A 22,912-nucleotide genomic window follows, 5' to 3' on the forward strand; every position below is an offset into this window, starting at 1 on the left:
ATACTCAATGTGAGAGGGATGCACGACTCTTCAAGTCTTCTAAGAAAATACTGTGGTTTGCACAATAATCTCCTAGTTCCATCTTTTAATGGGGAAATATTTCTGCCTTTGACTTTTCTGTATAGTACAGATCTAGACAAGATGTTCAAGCTTGTCAGTAATAAAACTGATTATAGCATTGGTTCAGTTTTCTTGCCCCCAGTGGGACTGAATATCCTCAGGGTCATTGGACTGGAGTGCAAGTTAACCAATCTTTCGATTAGGGCAGTTGACCTATGAAGCAGGATTTGGCCTATTATCTAAAAAACCCTTTAAGAACTGGATATAAGAAGGCATGTGCTGAATTACAGTTCATTTTGATGCAACTTCTCTCTGTAGTGATTGTTAAGGAAGGTCCTGCATGGGCTCACAGGTCCGTAGCAGTTAATGCTGCTGTTTAGATGTCTGATTGCTGCAGGTGAAATCTGCACCCCGGTTAAATTGAGGTGAGATTTGCAGTGTATCTCCGTGGAATCAGGGTGTCATCCTTTGTGTGTTTTAGTGTAAACATAAACAGGTTTTGCCAAACTTTTGATGTTCTCCCACTAATTGCTGTCCTCATTCAAACAGAAGGGGTGTGCAATGTTTTCTGTTGCCCTTGTTGGTGGCTTTCTGTGGTAGAACTGCTTGCACTGAGGCGATAGAGCAATTCTTGTCTTAATTTTATTCGTTTCTAAGTGCTTTTCATTACACTTAATAGTTTTAAGTGAAGTGTGGACCAAGATGGCTATCCCAGGAATTATCGTCTTCATTACAGGTATTTGAGAAAACAGTGCAGCTGAGAACCACAGCTGGTTTTCTCCCGTCTCCTCACTGACCCTCTTCCCTCCCATCCCCATCGTTCTGCTCTGCTCTTAATTAAATAGTGTGAGAATAGTAATGACAAGCAATGCGGCAGTATCACGAGCTCTAAATTGTATTCACTTTCTCAAATTGATTTTTTTTTTTGTTTGTTACTGTTTTTAATGGGACTACTGGCTTGAAGTAGTGTGTCCCAAATATGGATAGTACTTGTGTGTCTTTTTCTGATAACGATTAGAAAGAATGACTTTTTATATACACAAAAGTAGCAGTTAGGTAAGTATCTCAGGACGATTAAAATGAAGGGAGGAACCTTTATTTAATTTGAAGAAAATTTCCACGAATTGTGAATATTAAGAATAAGATTGAGAGGCGTTCTTGCTAACGTTCGCTCACCCATCATTCATTTGCTCGCAGATTGGGGTAAGTAAAATAAGTGAGACAGGTCAGAGTCTGTCTATTTTGGGGCAGATCTATTACTTCTTACTTTCTGACTTTAGTAGGCTCTTGATCTGTCTGATACACACAGCGCTTATAGATAGTGTGTGTGTGTATATGCATGCATGTATGTATGTATATACACACACATGATGAAGCCTAATGTGCTGTACACATCTTTGAGACCAGCTTACAGGGATTTAATGACTCATATGCCATTTTTATTCTGACTTTTACGATATCTGTTTTTCTCCTCAGAAGTTTTCTCTTCCAGCTTCTGGAATCAAGACACTATGAAATAAAAACAGAAAACAACAAAACCCTCCCAAAAACCTAATTTTACAGGGAAAGGTGAAGATGTAGCCCAACTGTTTCACGAAGGCTTACAAAATCAAATAAAATTAATTTTTGTTGTAATTTTTTTCTCACAGCTGATTGATATTTGGTCAAAATACAATCAAAATCTACAGGAAATAGCTGGAAAACATCACTGTACCCTGTCTTACTGGAGTGCATTTATTTCTGTAGCTGTATTTATGTTGAATCTCTTGGTTTCAAATGGAGGTTCCAAAATATGGGTAGATGAAGCAAAGTTGAAATGTTCTGCCAGCTCTCTCTCCTGGTCTGCTGTGTGATGGACCTACTGATTTCTACAGTCTCTTTTGGCATAAGTTTCACAAAGGCAACTTGCAGAAGTGAATGTATGATGGATTGAACTGGCAATAGTATTTCTGAGGCAGCTCCATGGCAATCTTATTTGAAGAGGTTTTTTTTCCCTTTCTTTTTGAGAGGTACTTTAAAGATCTCTGAGCTGAAGTTGAACAGATGGTATTTGCTATTGTTGTCAATCTTAGGAAGAAAAAATGAACTTTTAAGATCTTTGTTAACGGAACTTTAAACTCTTATACGGAGAACTAAAACTTAGAGGCATTTAAACTAGTGTGATTTACGCTAAGCTGTTTTAGAAAGTCTGCATTATCACAGTGATCTATAAATCCAACTAAGATGGTTTCATGCCCTGCAGATTTGGTGTTGTGAATGGAAAAAGCATTAGGTATGGTAGCTCTCTTCCATTTCTCTCTTCCCTGAAAACATTGTAAACAGTGTAGATGTATGCAATCATTTCATTGTTCAAGTTAAAGGCATGGCATGAGACACATTGATCCTGAGACTGAATTTGCAGGATAATCATTCAAGGCTCGTTTTGGGCAATTCCGACTCTCCCCGCCGGCACCCGCAGTGTTTAATCATAGTTTTGTTGTTGTATGGTCTGTGAACCACTTCGAAAGACTGCAAAAAGCAATTGAGAAAAACAAGTCTATTTTCAGTAGGCTTACATTACTATTCAGCTGTCCATTTCTAAATTTGTAGAGGTCCGCTAATCAGAAAGTAGTGGAGCTGCTACTGAAGATAAGCACAGATAACTAACTGAATATTTTTGGTAGAAACAGCATGACCTCAAAAAGCGTCAGTTTGTTAGTTGGTATTTGGCTCCTTCTAATAATAAGAGGTATTTCATGTGACATGAGCCCCTTTTGTTTAAATTTAACCCATGTAGTTTTAATATAGGAAGTTCTTACAGGACTGATCATGTCAGTTTTAGTGAAGGATTACTTTAAAAATAATTCACTTTGAAATAATTCCACAGATTGCAAATTTAACTCATTGTTAGCTTAATTCTAAATGTTTGAAAATTCTGTTTAAGTTTCAATACTTGAAGCTTCTTAAATTAAGAGGATGAGGTGTTCAGTGTCCTCATTAATAATCAGGTGAAGTATACCTTAAAAATGAGGGGGGAAAATTTCTGGTGGCATAACTCAGCAGTGCCACTTGAAACCAGCTGAAACTGGGGTTCTGTGTTAAGGTTATGATATAATACAGATATACATATATATATATTTATTTATTTTGAACTTCTCGGAAGCTTCTGTGTGGGTTCTGTATGCCTTTCCTCAGTTTCTCAGAACCGCTCCTCAGACAGATCTGGAGTTTCTTTCAGCATGTATGTAGGTATTGGGGAAAAGCGTTGAAAGTCTGATTATGTCACCCTTTTCTTAAAACCTTTGACTGAAAAGATATGAAAGTCCACTTTATTTGTTCTGCGCAGTTGAGTGGAGTCGGTGGTGCGTTCCCTGCAGCAGTGCCAGCAGCAGCTCGGGACACTGGTTGCGTTTGCCCAGTTGCAGCCCCTGTGCTGAGCACATGCGCTTGCATGCTTGGCTGGTTACACTTGTCTGCTGGAAGGTGGCATGCAAGATTCATTAGGACATAGGCTGCAACGAAGTATGCTTTTTATATAATCAGTTTCTGTAATGTTACAAATGCCTCTTCTTCTGAGAACCTTTCCCTGGGGCACAAATGTGCTCCTGTGGCAGTGTCGTGTTGTGCCCCTTCCCTTTCTGCCGGGGAACGTGTTCTCCGGTGGGCGAGATGCAAGGATAGGCAAGCAGAAAGCCACGGTGCTCATGTCTGCAGGACACGCCAACAGTTTGTGGGGGTGTTTAAACGGGTGTGCAACACACACAAGTACTTAGTGAGGAGAAACTGCTGTGATGGACATAAACAAGGGACAGTCTCAAGGACAAAAAGTTCTGGAGGACTCAGAAGTGAATAGCCTGTACAACTGAAAACCGCCTCTTAGTCAAGTCCTTTGCTTTGATGTGGTCCTAAGAAAGGCAATTGCATCATAACTGCAGTGGCATGCTTCCCCCTCAATGCCAAAGTTATTTTATATTAACTGAAAGCTGGACTCTCTTGTTCCCTTGTCCCAGAGGGCATATATTCCATGAAAATTACAGTGGGATTTACTAGCACATAAACTTTAAAATGCAATAGTTATTCCTTACAAGCTCTCCATTTGAACATGCAGTGAGCTAAACCCGTGCGTGGTTTAGCTTACCCTTGTCTGGAAATAGATGAAACTGAACAATATAAATGCTCTCTGCAGAGAATAAGAGTCTGTGTGGGGAACCCTTTCACCGACCTTTCCAAAGCCATCTCGTTTTGTACATATAGAAGACTTTTCGAGTAAGTTCGAAAGTAGAAAAAACATTGGGACTTGACTTGACAGGAAGCCCTGGAAGCTTTCAGGCTCTCTAACCTGGCTACTTGGCAAGGAGTTGTTCTCAGTGGGGCCACAAAAGCTGAAATAAAATAGCACGAACTAACAGAAGGTGGGCTCTTGAAACTCAGCGGTAGACCTGCTTCTGCTTCACTGGAAGGTAATAAAACCAAAACATTTCTGCAAGACTTGCCAGTTTTGGCAAACCTATATTTTTAGTCAAAACTTAGGAGTAGCTAAGGGATGAACTAGGGTACAGGAGGAAAATCTGATACCTTCTCTGTAGTGCTGATTGTAGCATTATTGTAAATGACTTTTGATTCATCCTGTTTTCTCCTTGCAAAGTGTTTCTTGGATATCTTTTTCCAGATCTTGTTTGACTCAGCTCCTGTAGGCTGACTCCAAATTGGAGATTTTTGTTTTTAACTTGTATTCCCTGTAAGCAATTACTCTTAATATAAATTCTAAATATCCTACGATACACTTCTGACCTTTTAACTTCTCTGCTACAAAGAGTATAATGACTGTGTTGAACAAAGGAGGAAATTGAAGGCCAAATGTTGCGCTGGGAAACTGAATCAAATGGGACCTGGAGAAATGGGCTATAATCTGTGTGAAGGGAGTGGTTCGGCATAATATCTGTGTTCATATGCACTTACCTTTTTCTTGCCTATGGTTACATACACAGTAGGAGAAATTTGGTAATGGGGAGGGGAGGCAAACGAGGAGCCTGTAGCGGAACAGCAGCAGCGGACGACTGCTTGTGTTGTAAATTATTTTACATTGTTGAGTTGCACTAATACCTGTGCCGAAAGTTTCACCTCACGTGGGGGAAGAGGATAGGAGCACGTAGGCTGTCATAGCCTACTCGTACTTCCTTCTCTACACCCGTTCCGAAGAGGCGTCACAGTGACCTTGTACTTCCATAGCGGCTGTGCAACTTGGAGCTGAAGGACCTTGCAGTTACAGATAAACAAAGTTCTTGCTCGTGGACCTGTAACACTTAGCCGGATTCATGTCCGTTGTTACAAATTACGTCTCAAATCATACAGTTCTAAATGCAAAATTATCTTTGGTAAGAACTTATCAAACTGTGCAGTACTTTCTTGATGCATATTATTCTATTTAGTGAGCCCATTAAAATTCAAGATCTTGTGATATGTGTGAGATGTGAGAAGTGGCAAGCCAGTTAAATAACAGAACCTGCATCTTTTCACTTTTTCAAGTGTTTTTAAGTTAATGTTGCATGTTGAGTATGTTAAGCCTGTTGAGATTAAGTGTGTGTTGCATGGCAAGACAGGCTTTGTTTCTAGCTTAGTGCTTGTTGCTGCAGGAATATGGTCTGAAATATGTTATGATGGAAAATTTGATGCAACTTTCATTTCATAAGCCTTGAGGCATCTTATATTTAGTTTTCCCATTATTAAATGGAACTAATTTTTAGTAGCTTTATATGACCGTGTGTCATGTCAGATGAGTAACGTGTTTTGTTTCAAACTTTGGAGTGCACTTAGCAAAATCTTGAAGGCAGTTTCAGTCCGCTAACTGGAAGGCAGTTTTTAGTGTACTTCAAGATGATGCAGGTCTCAAAACCACGGTCAGATCCACCTGGAGAGGTAGCAGGACTTCCCTCGAGGAACTGGTTGCTCAGATTCCGCGTGTGCTCCAAGGTCAGGCACTTGCACCGGTATTTTCTCTTAAAGATGAGTTTGATGGAGAGTGGACATGATGGCTGAGTTACAGAAAGGCAGCGGAGATGTCCTTGTCAGCTTATGTGTCCAGGGGGCTTCTGTGAAGAATGTGACCCTGAAAATTTGCTGCTCTTTTCACTGCAGTGACTTAACTGAAGATGCTTTTGCTTCAGGAAAATTTCAATGCAGTATTTATTTCATATCAAACAGGCAAAACAGTTTGTGATCCTTCCCTTCCCCTTTCCCCTCAAGGGGAAGGTGGTATTGAAATGGTACGCTTTGTGCCAGTGGTACGCAGCTCCTGTCGCAATCGATGGAGCTCGCTACTGGAGCAGTGCTGAATCAGGCCGTATGCGCAGACAGCTGGGAGTCTGTGTACGCAGACTCAGGACGTCAGTAAACGTAGAAGTAGCGATTCTGCGTGGATCTGATGGTTATGTTGCATAGCCTTTGCAGAAACATTGTTCTACGCTTCCACGGCATAAAAACGGGAATGTGTTAGGTGGCATATTTAAAAATCCAACCAACCAGAACTATAATACTGCGTAAAATGAATGGAGCTCTTTCACTGCCACAATCTTTCCCTAATTAGGTAACTTGGAAGGGTGATTGGGAGCCTCAAGAACTCATTTGGGGCCGGACGGGGAAGGGAGCATGCTGGAAGAAGTAGCCTTCAGGAGAGGAGAGGGTTTCTTCACCCTCGTGGCTTCTGCAAGCCGTGCTTGTCTTCTGGTTGTACCTGTTCGCAGGCTCTGCTCTGCTCTCTTGTTTCCCTGTCTTGTATTTGTGGGATTGTGTTTGCAGTGCCGCATGTGTAGGTATGCGTATGATGACGTTCAACTTCTTATGTGACCAGCAAAACATCTGACTGCCACAGGAGATAAATGTCTTCCATTAATACTGTGAACTGCAACTGAACAGTGGAGATATTAGGGATGCTTTTTAATAAAATAAGATCTTATCACAGACATCTGTAAGATTAACTGCAATATCTTAGAATCAACTTGCTTATGAATTGCCACATACAGTATGTTTACCATGCACTTGCACATGTGGTATTTTCAAATATCGGTGGATATTATGTGCAGAGGTAAAATGTGGCTTTTTACGTGTACATTTGCCTATACATGAAATCCTCCCGTGTGTGCCTATGAAAGGCATGAGCTGGCAGCCTAAGCAACCGTTACTTTTTTTTTTCTTACACAAGTGTGAAACAGCTAAAAAATTCATGGCGTATCATATCTTTCTAGTATTTATGGCAGGAATTAGATGAGGTCCGTGTGTTTTTCCTCTGTATTCAGAGTGGGCTTCGACTTATACTGGTAAATAGCCTTATTCTAAGTGATCATACTGGCTTTCTTGTTACTATACGAAGACTTATACTCATTTCACATATGCAGTTCACTTTTTCTGCTGTAGTTCTGAAACAGACTTTCTTTTGTGAATTGGGGCTTAGTGTCTTAAAAACACCTCGGTATCGGGTGCCTGTCTCAAACTGTGGAAACTGTACCCGACTATAGTCGGGTACCTTTGTAGAACTAGCTTCTATTTTAATGAGGGTACGTTTGTTAGTTATTTGTTTCCTCCTCCTTTATAAGGACAGAGAGACGTATCTTCCGAGTTTTGTGAAGAACGTTAACTCTTGCGTGGATGGAATAGTGCTGCTGAGTTAGTGCTTTATTGGTATGACAAACCATTAGAAGGCGGCATTGTTTGCTGTTCTGGCATGAGCACCAACGTTCACTCACAACCTAGAAAAGCCAATTAAAAATTATAATTGGCTGCTCTTTTCTCCTCTCCCCTATTTAATGTTTGTCTTGCCTGTCACACTGCAAAGTTAGGTTTTTGTCTTCAGTTTTTTAAAAATAACCTGACCTCTACAATCGAGAGAACTTTGCAGCCATTTTTGGGTATTATTTACACACAAAGACAGTGCAGGTGGATGAAAATCTTCTGGGGTCTGCTTATAGCTCGCTGTAACTCAGGTAAGTGCGGTGAGAGATGGCTTTTGCGTGTTTCATGGATTCGCAAGATTGGAGAGCAAATTTCACTTTTTAAACTTTCTAAAAGTGAAAAGGAAGGAGAACGGTTATTTTTTTAAAGTGTTATCTAATCACGGCTCATGATTGTCAAATGCAGAATTTGTGCTCGGATTTGCAGTTTACTGCCTTGACACGGTAGTCGACCCCGCAGTCAGAGGGGCTTTGGTTTACAAATACGTTGTAATATGGTATTGTAACGTGCAGGAAAAGTAGACAAAAAGTAATGATATTGTCCCTGGTTTAAGAAGTGTTCCAGATGAATATTGGTGAAGAAGGTACCAGTAAGTATTGCTTTACTGTCCTGTTCTCAAATTTTTTCTGAAGTTTGTGGAAATGGCCGTTGTCAGACTGCTGACCTAGACCTCTTGCTATTCTCCTTTTCTTCAGATGCCCCCAAACCTGTTCAGGTTAGCCATTTAATTACCAAGTCCCTTCAGTCAGTGATATGATCTCTTACTCTTTATTTATTGAGTTTAGTGGAACTAGAGCAGTTGGGCGCTTTGCATAGCTCCGGAGACCATTGCTGTCTTCCCTAATTCATGTCGATGAGCTTTTGGTTGCACCCCAGTAAAAGTAATCAATGTTGCAAAGCAATCGGGCAAGGCTGCTAAAACTGGGAGAGGCATTTATGGAAGCAGCTTCGGCAAAAGGGAAATTGTACGTGTAGGTTTTTGCTTGTTTGTTTCTTTCTTTTTTTTTTTTTTTTTTTTTAGGCTAGAAAGGGAGCTGACAGTCTTTGCTCAACACTGTGAGCTTAAAATGCTCGTTTTTTTGTCTGATGGAAAGCACTGGTTCTCAGCATGGTACCCTCTTCTGAGGAGAAGATTAAAAAAGAGATGAGATGGATTTAAAAAGGTTACATCACTAATACATAAGCCTGCCGTTGATAACAGGGCAAAATTCACTGCATGTTTGTACATTTTTGTTATAATAACTCAAACAAGGACCAGAGAAAGGACTTCATGTAGTTAGTTCTTTTTTAAAAAAAACACTGGAAGAGAGTGACTTATGAAGAAATGTTTTCCATCGGAAGCTGACTTCTTAAAGGCAAACTTACGTGCTTTGAGCATTCAAGTAAGAATTTTATTTAAAAAAATATTCCTTATCATTAGTGCATACCCAATATTATTTACCTTGCATAGTCAGAGAAAAGCAGTCATTGTATTGGAAGTTCAGTTATTCTGCTCGTAAAACAGTGTTCCTTTCCAGGTAGACCTGGTAGATCCACAGAGCAATGAAATGATTAAGTTTTGGATACTTTTTCCAAAGAGAATAATGAATTTGATTACTCATACTTATTTTGAAATTCTTACAGGTAAGATGTAAATGCTTTGAAGTGTGGACAGTGTGTTTTACATATAATTCTAGATGACTTGGCGAAAAGGCAAGCTTTTCAACATCAAGTAATATTTTCTTTTAATTTGTTATATGGTATTTTCGGTTTGCCCTGTAATCAGATGGCTGTTTTGAATAATTAATATGCACCAGATTCTAATGCCTTTAATTATGGTGGCTAATGCCTTTTCCTGTCACTTCGATTGAAGTCAGTGGGATGTTTTGTGAACTAAATTGGAAGTGAAGTATGCAGAAATCTCTGCCTCAGTGGTAAAACACACAATACTGCATGTTCTGCGCATCAGCATGAAGGTCCATGGTAGCACAAAACGACGTGTTCTGGCTTTGCAAGGAGGGTATAAACCTGTCTGTTGTAACAAGCTGACTTTTCCCTAGGGTTTGCCTCAAAATGTGGTACTGGAAAGGAAGAAGCCTCCGAAGCGGGGGGAGAAGGGAGATTCCCGGCCCGTTGCACCACTGTTGTGCAGTTCCTCGAGCCGCAGGTTGCATTAAGCTGACTTTACTCTGCAGCCTTTTCCTTTCTGAACGGCGTGGTAGTGGGCTTCTGGTTTTGGCTCTTCCCTTCCTTAAGGGACTCGCCTGTTCTGCGCCCCCAGGCCGTCCCGTAGAGGCTTGTGCCCTGCGGCCGGCGGGCTGGGGTGGGGGGAGCGGCGGCGGGGGGAAAGCAGCTAGCGGGCACCTTCCCGCCGAGCCGGGCTCGGGCTGTGCCGGCCTTGGGAAAGGGCCCTAAGTGATGCTGAGGCTCTTTCGCAAAACCACCTGGGTGACGGTGGTAGAGCGAATATGTCTTTATTCGTTGTCTCAGCTGTGCTGCACTGTTAAAGCAGGGATGAGAGAAGCTCCTGGCTGTAGAGAGTAGTGAGAAGCAGAAATGTTTATTTTCCACTACCGTTCATAGAGGAAAATCGCTTCCGCAGCCTCACTGCTGCTCCCAGAAGGTTTAGCCAGAGCTGCTGGGGCTCCAGCTGGTAGGTTCCTTGCTTGCTTTTATTTTCTCTCCTCATGCTCTCTAACTATCTGGAGCATTTTTTCCATAAAGACGCACTTTTGAGACTTGCCCTCTCATACGAGATAAATCAGAGAGCGTTTCTAAACTTGGATGCAGAGACTGAGCCAGCTCTGCTGGCACTGTGCTTTTTTTATTTTAGTCTCTGTCTCAGGTTCTTCCTAACCGGTCCCTGAGGCTTTTGTACTGCTGCAGAGAAGCGCGTTAGGGTTTTTATTTTTTTTTTTTTTTCTTTCAATGTCTTGGTTGTGCGTTTTGTTTTGTTGACTCATATCTCAGTGTCAGGTAGCTTTTAAAGAATTATTTTCCTTTTCCATTCACTTTTATTGAAACTAGTGAATATCTTAAAGTTGTATGGGTTTGGGTGGTGTGTTTGCTTTTTAACCACCCCCCTACCCTTCTCTCTTCAGTACTTACAAACACGCTATGTAGACAGTAAACAGTGCCAAAACCGGTTTTTAAGACGTATCTTGGGAGGAGGGATGGGGGAAAAAGATTGTACCCCAGCAGTGCTTTGATTCGCGTGTGGACCTGGCGTCAAGCTGCCTGGGGCATGTTTGGTCACCTCGGAAGAGGATACGTAGCTTGTGCGCGGGTGGGAGCGGAGAGCGCGCCCGCCCGGGGCGCGGGCTGGGGCCGGCTGGGAGGAAGGGGGCGCCCCTTCCCCGCGGCATCGGGCACAACCGCTTCTTCTCCAAACTTCAAGCCTTCCCACTTTGCGGTTTATTTCCTAAGGGGAGGATGGCTTTTTCACTGTTACAGACATTTCCAGCGCATCAGAGAAGCGCGTTCCTCCGTTATTTTTGCTCTGATACAATATGCGCACTTTCTTCCTTGAACTAAATCGCCTTATCAGTGCGCATTTGAAAAGTGATTTTAAAAAATAGTGACAATTGCTATTAGTTGTTTGTGAGCCGCTTTTGCAGCGTGCATCTGGCTGACACGCGCTTTCACGCGTGTATGATGTCGTTTCCCCCGAACGTCGGGATGCGCGAGCCTTCATCCCGCAGAGCGGGGGCCCGGCCGCTCGCTGCGGCCTCCAGCGCTACAGGCAGCGCTGCAAGCCGTAGCACACAACGCTTACGTGGTTCTGGTTGCGTACAATAACTACTCTATAAAGGCTAGAAAAAGCTCCGTTTCTCTCCTTTCAGAAGTGGTGGCAGGGAGGGAGCTTTTCAGGTCTGCCCGACGCCCTCGTACCCCGAGGCGCGCGGTCGGGGTGGCGTGGCGCTCGCGTACGGGAGCGGTGCGTTCTGGAGGACTGTCAGTTCAGCCGCTCGTTTCCTGCGTCGGCGTGTTTCAGTCGGAGCCGCGCGCCGCCGAGCTCTCGCGCGTTGGGCCTCGAGAGAGGGCCCGTGGAAGCGGAGGCGCTGCCGTGTCTTTGGGTTTGGGAAAGAGAGAGCGTGATTTATTTTTTGGCGTCCCCGCCTTGTCCTGCAAACTGATTAGGACCAAGATGAAACTGAATTTATTTAATATTATGCTTGAAGGTAGGAAAATTCTATGGATTTTGTTTCTCCCCCCCCCCCAGGGGGACTTTAGCAACCCCCCCGCCTTTCCTCCACTATGTTTAAAGCATTACTGGAAAATGCTTTTATGCGAAGATAGCATAAAGAAAACGGACGCAGAAAACGCGGTCGTGTGCGCCCCGACACAACCAAGGTGCTGCAAGGCTTACGCGAGGGTGTGCGGTTGGTTCATCGTGCTGCAGTTGTCCATTGGTTAGAAGTTAGCGCTTTAGACCTTAAAAATGTATTTTCATTCTTCAGGTTTTGTTAGCTTTCCTATCGTTGCCGTTTTATGGTGCAGTTTCTCTTCTAGCAAAAATACTAAAGGAATCTAAGGAAACGGGAATGGGAGAAAAGCTTATTTTTCCAGGCAGAACTCGTGGCTTTTGCTAGCTCTAGTTTTTATTTGTGTAGGTTTTCTGCAATTCTAGATAGCATAAAACATGGACGTCGTTCCTCAGAGGTATGAATTTATAGATCAGACTTGTTTAGAGGGCGTGGGGGAGCAAACCCCACCAACCCTCAACAGCAACTCTATATTGTAATAGAGACGCTGTTTATATTTGCCGTTCACGTGTTTATGCGTAAGGGAAGTGAGACTTGGCCTTGATTCGGAATGAAACATAGTTTCCTTTCATTTTTTTTGACTGGGGAAAGCTAAGGATGTTTGCTCATTCTCCTTAAAGGTTCAGAGTGAATTAATGTTTTAGAAAAATAGAAGTTTTGCAAAAGACTGCATAAAGCTGGTAACTGCTATTATTGATTTTTCTCACTAATGGAATAATGTCCATCCCTCTCTCCCTAGCTGATCTCCTGAGATTCTGCGGGTCACACGGTAACATACTAAAATCAAACACAGACGCGTTATTTGTTAAACTACACACTATGAATAGAAAATGAGGCCTGAAATGACTCTTTAGTTTCTCTCTCATTTTGTTTTACTGCTGACTTTATTATTATTTTTTGAAATATAATGAAATATTAATATGGAAAAAGCAATAAGGGTGGCATAAAGCAACCACATTACTTTGTGAGGAGTAGCTGGCAGATAAAAACTTAAATACAGTTTAATTGATTTCATTTATACACAAAAAATAAGCATCAGGTTAACTGCTCTTATCCTTTTCATATCCCTTTCTGTCCCTCTGTCGAATCAACTATGGAAGGTAATGGTCCAGGGGGATAAAAGGGGACCTAAGATAGCATGTGAGCTAGCCTAGAAATAATTTCTTGAATTAATTTGTTTTTCTTTGTAAAATACAAGTGGGGAGTAATATAGCCATGAAGGAGAGTCTCTTATTTGAGAAGAGATCTCACAGAGAATGAAAAGGAGAGCAGGCTCCTCACAAGAGCAAAGTTAAGTCTATTCATATTTTAAAGCTTTATCTTTCCTGGCTCTTTATTCATTTTTAGAATGCCTTTTACATTTTATTTGAAAAATTTTTTTTTTCCCCCAACGTGGTGTATTTTTTGCACCGCCAGGTGATACTTACGCCTGCAGCTTTCCTCTGTCTTTTGGTATAAGTCTGTGAACAGAACGTGTTTGCCTGAAGTTACAGCTCACGTCTCTGACTACTCTCTTCATAGATTGTGCTATATGTAACATCGTGCCTTAAATAGCGTAGAATAAAGTTAGAGGGTGCAAGCAGTATTTTGTATGATTTATGTACGGGATATATTCTTCTATGCTGCTAGTGTTAATCGGTATCAGAGTAATTTTCCTTGTTCCATGTAGACGATTAAGCAACAGCATCCTGATTTCAAAATAATTTAGCTCTCTTTAGCGCCGAAAGAGCGGTACTACACCAACCCAAGCTGGTTCCGTAGCGGTCTGGGCTGCTGCGAATACAGTCGTGATTGCTAGTGCTTTAACTAGCAGAATGGTACCACGCTTACAAGATCTTTCTCTTCCATGACCGTTTAAAAATGGTTTGATGGAGGCTGCTAAGGGCTTAGTAGGTTTTGAACACGTTTGCTGTGAAGCGAGCCCAGTCGCAGTGCAAGTCACTGTCCTGGTGAAGTTCTGAGCGGTGATGCAGCAGCCAGGAGTGAACTAAGCTGAGCAGAATATGTTAACAAAGAGAAAGCTGCTGTCTATTTCTAATCATTTCCTATAGCTCCCCTGCTCGTTTGAGGCCCTGTAAGACCTGCTAGTTTTGATTAAATTGGTTATAGTGTGTGTTTCTTATTACAGTGGACAAGGAAGCGTTACTGTTGAGTGAATTACCAAGTCATTTGCTTGAGTGTGGAATAGAAAATTCAGTCGAGAAGAGATCCACAGGCTTCGCAGTGGGCTGGAACTGAGTCCTTCTCCGACACCGCCCCAGAGAAGACGGCGGGAGCGGCGCTCCGAGCCGCCTGCCTGCTGCTTCCACAAAGCTGCCCTGCCGGGGCAGGTTGTGTAAATATGCTGTGACAAGCTTGGTACGCTTAAATGTAAAGGGTCACGTAGCGAGGAAGGGAGATCTGAATCAAACAATCTATTTAATTTGTCGGAAAGAAATTGATTTTACTTCTTGAAAAAATTAATATTTGTTAAAGGCTCTGATTCCCTACTGTCTTTTACTCTGGGCCTTTGTGGCTGTGCAGGCAAGAAACTAGCTTCTCAAAGCAAGCTTTGCTATGAGCTTTTCCTTACCGTCGTCCTTTTCCATCTTGAAACTACTTACCTACTTAACCTGCTTCAGGGGTGATCTGTGAACGCTCTGGCCTAGTGATCAATCTGTGTACTTCAGCCGTGTTAATGTGTTTCAATAACACACTTTACAGAATAGTTTTTCTCTTTATTCTCTCTTAGCTGTCTAAATATGCTTGCCACAACCCATGCATAGAGAGGGAGCCTCGTTTTCTCTTCACCTTTAACATTTCTCTACAACTATTGCATAAAACATGTTTTGCATTTGATGAGGAAGGGTAAGAAGTTGAGGAGGGTTGTGCTTGGGGTTGTGTGAGCAGCTCTTGCGTGGGGTCACACGTTTTTCAGCTGGGGCTCTCCTCGCATGCTGGGATCAAACACATGTATTTCTCTGTCTGATCAAGATCTTGAACAGAAGAAAAAAAAAAAAAAAAAAAAGCATTGATTTGTGCCTGGGCAGTTTTGTGTCTCACATGCTGACGTTGCTCCGTTGTCTGAGAGTTTGTAGCAACACCTGGAGTTTGATGCAGATATTGATGTTAATGCAGCAGCTTTGGGGCATAATTAGGATGATCAATGGGATAAATCTGTGGTTAGGTTCTTCCATGCTTGCTGTGCTATGAAGTTATAGTTCAGCTTATAGCCCGCTGGGAGGTGAAAACATTGCAGTTGACTGAACAGAGTGTGAAATGCTCAATCCATATTCAAATTTGAGTAATGTTTTTAATAAAAGTAAATGTCTACGGTAATCAAAATCCCTGTATAATTGTTTAGCTACTTTCCCAGTATAAATCTATGCATTTTAGGCTGGGTTTTTTTTTTTTTGTTGAACAAAAAAAAATCTGTGAGCCACTTCCTGCAGCATAACAGTGCTTTGAGAAGGGGTGGGAGGATGGAGACTTGGATTGTACAAAATTGATGCTTTAGGAGTAAGAGCAAAGCACAAAATATCTGTCTCTCTCTGAAAACTTCTTAGCATCATAATGAATATGTACTCTTTAATTTTAAGGTCAAAATCAATGTTAATACTGTTAAGCTTTTAACATCTTGAGGAATTTGATATGATTTAATCCTCCAGCTGTTAGCTTCATGTCTAAATGGGGGGGGGGGGGAATCTTCATTTGCACCCTGTCCTGCAATTATCCGCAGGTACTGTGTGTCCTATATTATATCATTTCATATAACTGGGGACTATTTGTAGTCCTCATTCAGGCAGAACTTGCAGTTTCTGTAGGGAGAGTTGGCTTTCAGCAAAGGTATCACCGTCAGCCCACGCACAGAACAGAAAGCCTCTTTTGTCAGAAAAACTCAGCAATTCCATGCTAGTGATTCAGGTACTGCTGTGTTAATTAAAAATAACCCCCCCCCCCCCCCCCACCAAAGAATAGAGTACTAATCTGTGTGTGGAAGGTGTGCTAAGGTGTAAATATAAGCTGTGTGGGGGTGGTGGAAACGTGCTAAACGTAGTAGGAAAGAGAGGTGGCATTGACCGTGATCCTCAGGTTTTTGGGAAGGCTTTGTGGCAATGGGTGTGTGGATTTATAAGAGGAAGAAAAAGAAGGATTTGCTCTGTATGCTGCATGTATTTACACTTTCTAGTTGGCCTAGATGATGGGCACTTGAATTTGGATGGCTCTGGTCGAACAGGCCATGGGGGCCAGAATAAACAATGTATGAGCCACACGAAAGAAAAGGCCTTATGTCTTGTTTCTACAAACCTGTCTATGTAACTGTCTATGGTTTCTCCTTTTTTCCTATGTGTTTCTGTGGCTGTGTTCTTCGGTACTTTCGTGTGGAGGTGCTTGGAGGCTCTTCCTTCAAATTGGATGCAAGTTCCTGGGCAGGAATAGCAGGGAGATGTTAGGGGAAGAACACAAAGCCTATCGGCACGCGAGCGTCCTTGTCCGCCTTGAGGAAAGTTCTTGCTCATGTTAAAACACGCTAGTCTTTGACCCATCCTCCTTGCTCTGCAAACAGGCTTACGGTGCAAAGCACAAATGAGCACAGGCTGTAAAGTTGTTTTGCTTAGTCTGTGCAGAAGTAGGACAAAAACAGATGAAAGGGCCATAGACTGTGATTAAAATAAAATCATGCCCTAAACTGATTAAAAAAAATACTAATTAAAAAAAATAATGCTGTCAGTGCTATTAATGTTTTCAGTTGCTCTGCTCGTGCCAGTTGTACTTCGGGGAATGCATGTGATGTGGACAGACAAACTAGTGAAAGGCGTTTAGGGCAGGTTCTTGCTCTAGGAGACAGGGCCAACCGAACTCTTATTTCTTCCTGTGCTCTGATTACTATGGTCTGTTCTTTTGTTTTTTTGTTGTTGTTGGGTTTTTTTTTTTTCCACGTGGTCATAGAGTCTGGCATTAATTTCTGATGGTGCAAGACAAATGATTGAAAAGCTGGAAAAGTATAGAAAACTAAGTATTCTCAAAGAACTCGTCGGAAATGCTCTGTCTTGTGGTTGGCATGGTAGCATCTGATTGACTTTCTTCTGTAGTGATTGTGTTCTAATTTGAAATACGTCCTCCTCAAAATGTTGGCACCCAGTGAGGAATGTTTGGGATTTTCTTTGAATTTTCTGCTTGTCTGAAGCATTCTTTGGGCTCAGGCTTTCTGCCTACTCTGATCCTAGCTCAAGAAGCCATAGGTGACCTCATTGTTTTTCATGGGATTATTCATGCTAATAGCTGTGTCCTGGGCGGCACTTGACATAGCTGGTTACAGTCCACAGTGTACGGATTTTCTTTTCTAAAGATATTTTTCTGCTTTCAGTGATCAAAAATTGTTTGTATTTCTCCTACTCTTTAGCTGTGAGCAAATATTTCCAAATACCACTGATACAATTGATTCTGCTATTGCATTTAAAAACAGAATTAAGGAGCTCAAGTTCATGACATTATGAGTAAGAGAGAATATTTTCACTTTCTTTCGACAAATATTAGTGAAGATATAAAGACTGTTGTTGACTGAATTAATAGGAAATCAGTTTTCATTCCAGTCAAGTCAGCTCCTACAGAGAGGAAACGTGTGATTATGGCTTTAGGAGTCTGGTGTGGTTTCAGAGAGCAGGCACATGGATGTATCTGCATATGGAGCCAAAGAAAAATGTAACCGACTGTCTTATATCTGGAAGACCTGGTAAGAGTAAAACTCTAACTGCCCCGTTATTTATGAGATCTATTTTAATATTAGTTCACTAAACCAATTGAAGGTGTTTTTTTTTTTTTTTTTTCCCCTCCCTCCAGCGAGGAGCTTATTTCTTAGCTAAAAAAGTAACTCCCCCCTTTTGGGGTGGGAGAGGGAGGAAATCAAAGTTTAATTCCAGTATTGAAACAGGGTCCACAGATAGCCATTTTGCAATGGAGAAAATATATGTGCTTTTTATAGTTCTTAAGTCATAACTGAATTGGGTTTCTATGGAAGTACTAAGGACATTGAGATGCTATCACATGCTTGCAATTTTTCATAATGTCAGAAACTTTATCTAAAAAATGGAACGCTTCAGAAACTTGGCTAACAAATGCAACCACATGTGACGTTCTTCACAGATATCAAGAACCTAATAAAGGTTTAAACTCCAATTTGGGTATTTCAGGGTCTCTCCTTCTGTCTTATCTTTCTCTTTCACCTTTATGAGCTGACAGAGCTTTTCCTGTTCCCTTCCCCTATCAGGCAGTTATTTGCAAGGGTGAATGTTGTTATTCTTCTCTGAACCTTTCTAAAACAAGATAGAAGGGCAACCATGAGAGACTTCAAACTTGATCACTACCAAATAAAATGAAATACTGTTTCTAATCACGTGAAATAATGGAGGCCGTCAGAGATTAGCTGTATTAGGAAAAAATAACAGGTAGGAAGTACGGAGGAACAATTAATTTTAAGGACAAAGTGATTTCTTTTCCTTTTGATCTTGCTATTTGTGCATTATCTCTGCTCCGTCAGGAGAGCAGTAGTTTCTGAGGAATCCTCTTTTGGAGGGATTAATAACGCTCTGGGGTGGGTCTGAACAACCCTTTGCTTTGAGTTCTTTTGACCTCTTGGGTAATGTATTCATCTGAAAGACTTTATTGTGACATGATCAAAAGGAATAGAAGAACACAAAGCAAGAAGTAGTTACACATTTTCTAAAGTAATTCTTGTAATTTTTAGGAGAGCAAAATTTAAGGTATTAATCTCCTCCAGTCAGGATTGGTTGTTTTGTCTTTTTCAGGTCTGCCTAGGGGTTTTAGAAGTTCTTGCACAAGAAGCTCATTTTATTAGCATGAGGTATTATGAGGAGGAAGGAAATAGTTTGGAAATATCTGTAACCACAAAGAAATATAATTAAGCTATGCTTTGTCCACTCAAAGTCAAACTTAAAGTAGACTGGTATTGGATCACTTTTTTCATAGTATATTTATATATGTGTGTGTGCACACCATGAACACTTGTGTTTTGCAGTGGTTTGCCTGAGATCTGGCTCCCATCAGCTGGGTTAGCTCCTGCCCAGGCACAGATGTCGTCTCTGGCTGACGACGCCAGCAGTCGCCTGCCATCCTGCACTGTGTCCTTGCAGCTTGTTTTGCTGCCTCCTGAGACTGATGTGCTTGCTGGAGGAGAGATGGGGGAAAAAAGGCCAGATCCCGCATCTGCCCAGCAGTAGCTGGTGACCTGACCTTACGCTCCTCCATTGGGTTGAGGAAGCAGCACCAGTGTGGGCTGTTGGCCTCCACTGCCCGTTCTCGCGCCTACCCATCCTTGCAGCAAAGGTAGGAGACACCACGTATGAGCCACGTGTCTTGGGACGGGGAACAGAGGTACCTGCACCCCAGATCACATGGCAGAAGTCACTGCACAGCAGTGCAGTGCATTCTCCCGGGACAGGAGAATGATGTGTACGTGGGTGCACCGAGAGAACTCGTTTTCTGAGCGAGCGTTGCATGCTTGATTATGTGCAGCATGGGAGGCCAAGCTGCAGAGCTAAATCTTTTGCTTCAAACACAACTCATTCACCCTTTCCCTAGGGTCTTTTGATCATATATGGTCATGTATAGCTGTGCATATCAGACATATCCCATTTTTAACTAATTCATCAGCAAAAATAACCTCATAAGAGCTAAAAATAAGCTCTTGCAGTGATGATAGCTATAACAAGAGTGTAACAGCATTCCTCAGCTTCCAAATTATATGTAAACTCTACTAAGTTTCTTTCACCAGATCTAATGTGTTCTGCTATAAATTATGCTACGTGATCAAATGAGCGGTCTTGTCAGCAGTTAACTTTATTTTTCTCCATCACAATACAGTGTCCTGGGAAAGAAGTCAATATATTTATCATCTGAAAAGCTGAGTTTAGATTAAGTTGAACGTGTAAAAGCAGAGGTTGCACTGTGTGCTGTCTTGGGCTGGTCACCACAGCGTGATCTCCGTCCTGCTTCAGAGCTTTGTGGAGGTCAGAAATGCTGAAAGGATCAAAGGTCCTATCTGTTCTGATCCAGCTGTGGAGTCCAGGCCCTGCTGTGCCTTCCCAGCCAGTTGGTGATCTCCTGTGTGTGTGTGTGTGTGTGTGCTGCTTGTGGTATGATGCAGTTCTTGAATTGCAGCCGCAGTGTAGTTTTACAGTGTTTGTGCAGTGGAAACCAAAACGTTTAATGCTTAGAGTTAAACTCTTTGAGCTTGCAAATGACGAGGGCCATCTCCTGAAAACTTTCAACTCACTCATTTTCTTTTATTCCCATTAGATAATAGCCCCTCACCTCCCAGTGACGGTTTGTGGATATTAATGGATCTAACTGATTATGCTTTCCCATGGGAATATCAAGGGTGCAGAGTCCACGGAGAGACCTGTGGACCCACTGCCTCCTGGTTTGGTGGGGTTCAGGGCTGCACTGCTTGGGCAGTGAGCAAACGCAGGATGGGAGCCGAAGTCAAGCTTATCTCATGTGCCCGAGCAAGTCCTGCCCCTGCGTCCCCCTCCCAGCCTGCCAGGTTGCTGCCTCTTCTTTTTTTTTTTTTTTTTTTTTTTGTTTGTTTGTTCCTCCCTCCCCCTTTCTCCTTCCCCACTGAATCTTTTTAGGGAGCAATTACCGTTTATGCTTTTGTGAAGATGTATTCTTTGTTGAAAGACAAAGGAATAGATGGAATATTTCCAGTTGCATTCTAAGTCTGACGTGAGTGTGTCAGGAGCGCTCTTCATGGGCGGGGGGTTCATTTACCTTTCCATATAATTTAATTAAAGTAGCACTGTATATTCAAAGCTATTGTTTAAATGTTAGTCTGGGGCGTTAATTATGTTAGATTTTTGGTCATCTCAGGTATCTGTTACTGAGGTCGGTCTCTAATAGATTTCTGTGGAAAGTGTTTTAATTTCTGCTTTCCTATTTAATAATAATAAAAAAAATTAAGAGCTGTGCTCTTCAGATTTTCAGTGGCTAGAAATGCTTTGCAGTTCAGTTTTTAGTGTTATTGTAAATATTTACAATGTTGATAAATTCAAGATATGCCTTTATTGAGACAGTGTGAAAATGCATTCATATAACATTCATGTTTTCTTTAAACAAAAACAATTTCATTTTATTTGAATTTATATTACTTATTTGCCCCAGTTATGTGGCATGAGAAAGTAACAAAACGTAATGTATTTTCCTTTCATCTTTGGAAAGGATCTGTGGGGAGAGAATGTTAAATTTTTTAAACTGCCTCCTTTTCCCGTTTGTACCATGTATGGTACTGCTGTCAGTTGTGATATTAACTGTTTTCTGTTCTTCCATGAGAGGAGATAAAGTTTCTTGACCTTAAATTTCCAGTACAAAAGCAGCAAGGGTGACTTGAGCAGGAGGGGGAATTTGTAACTGTAGCTTTGATAACTGAGCAAACTGAATTTGACTTTAGGTAAGAGCGACTGAAGAAAGGCCAAAAACGTGCAGACTGTAGGGTGTGCGTTATAGGTGACTGACGACCATCAGAAGAGCCTGGGAGCCAAGATCACTGCTCTGAGCTGTTACGAGTGTTGTACAGTATATTTATAAGAGCTGGTAACACTTACTTCCTTTTTGTTTTGTATCAGCAGTGTTAGATGTTTAGTGTAATTTAGCAAAGCTTTGACTGTCACAGTTCTTCAGCATAATAGATGAACTGTAATAAGTCTTGAGACTGCTTGTGGCTTTTGTGGCAAAACTCAATTGTTGGAGCAAAGTTACTCTCTCCCTGCCAAAAAGATGCTACCTGGAACTACTTCCTTAATTTTGATTCAGCTTTTGAAACTGAGCAGAGTGTTCTTAAATCTCTGAATGCGTTTTCCATAATGGGCTGAATGCAGGATACATCAATGTCTTTATCCCATAATTAGCGTCTGACTTATATCCTGTTGCAGCAGTGAAGTCTTCACAGGGCTGCAACCTGATGACTGTGAACAAGTGATGAGCACGCCTCTGTGCGTGCTTTTATTTCAGACTAGATGCAGTTAACTTTTGGGAAGTTGGCCCACACATCCCATAGCTGCTTTCTTTGATTTTTGTGGTTTCCTAAGGAAGGATCGTAAGTACTGTCTTGTGAACGGTAGGAAAAGAAATTAGCTTTGTAGATGATTGCAAGATTAGTCACAGAATCACAGAATCGTTTCGGTTGGAAGGGACCTCTGGAGATCATCTCGTCCAACCTCCCTGCTCAAGCAGGGGCCTCTAGAGCATATTGCCCAGGATCACGTCCAGGCGGGTTTTGAACATCTCCGGGGAAGGAGACTCCACCACCTCTCTGGGCAACCTGTTCCAATGCTCTGTCACTCTCACAGTGAAGAAGTTTTTTCTCAGGTTCAGATGGAACTTCCTGTGGTTCAGTTTCTGCCCGTTGCCTCTTGTCCTGTTGCTGGGCACCACAGAGAAGAGGCTGGCCCTGTCCTCTTGAGGCTCCCCCTTCAGATACTTGTACACGTTGATGAGATCCCCTCTCAGTCTTCTCTTCTCCAGGCTGAACAGGCCCAGCTCTTGCAGTCTTTCTTCCTAGGAGAGGTGCTCCAGCCCTCTAATCATCTTGGTAGCCCTCCGCTGGACTCTCTCCAGGAGCGCCATGTCTCTCTTGGACTGGGGAGCCCAGAACTGGACACAGTGCTCCAGATGAGGCCTCACCAGGGCTGAGGAGAGGGGCAGGATCACCTCCCTCCACCTGCTGGCAACACTCTGCCTCATGCAGCCCCAGGAGACCCTTGGCCTTCTTGGCCACAAGGGCACACTGCTGCCTCATGCTTAACTTGCTGCCCACCAGCACTCCCAGGTCCTTCTCTGCAGAGCTAGTCCTTGGAACTATTATGTCACCATGAAAATACCATGCTTGGACAATGTTTTTAGTCCAATAC

At 42.2% G+C, this 22,912-nt stretch overlaps 1 protein-coding gene across 4 annotated transcripts in view; it reads left to right on the top strand.

Moving 5' to 3' along the window:
• CLSTN2 (calsyntenin 2) overlaps positions 1–22,912 on the top strand; it is a 595,520-nt gene that overhangs the window by 224,815 nt on the left and 347,793 nt on the right. The window contains exon 1 of one of the 4 annotated variants that reach the window (XM_009674091.2): positions 7,953–8,015. The exons of 2 other annotated variants lie outside the window; for them this stretch is intronic. In XM_009674091.2, the coding sequence (XP_009672386.2) occupies positions 7,973–8,015 (43 nt within the window). In that variant the 5' untranslated portion in view covers positions 7,953–7,972. Of the gene's footprint in view, positions 1–7,952; positions 8,016–11,549; positions 11,925–22,912 lie in introns of those variants that run through there. One more of the 4 variants, XM_068954003.1, reaches the window with a different exon arrangement.

This window comes from Struthio camelus, chromosome 9, assembly GCF_040807025.1.
Source record: "Struthio camelus isolate bStrCam1 chromosome 9, bStrCam1.hap1, whole genome shotgun sequence".
In the NCBI taxonomy this organism is placed as follows: Eukaryota; Metazoa; Chordata; class Aves; order Struthioniformes; family Struthionidae; genus Struthio; species Struthio camelus.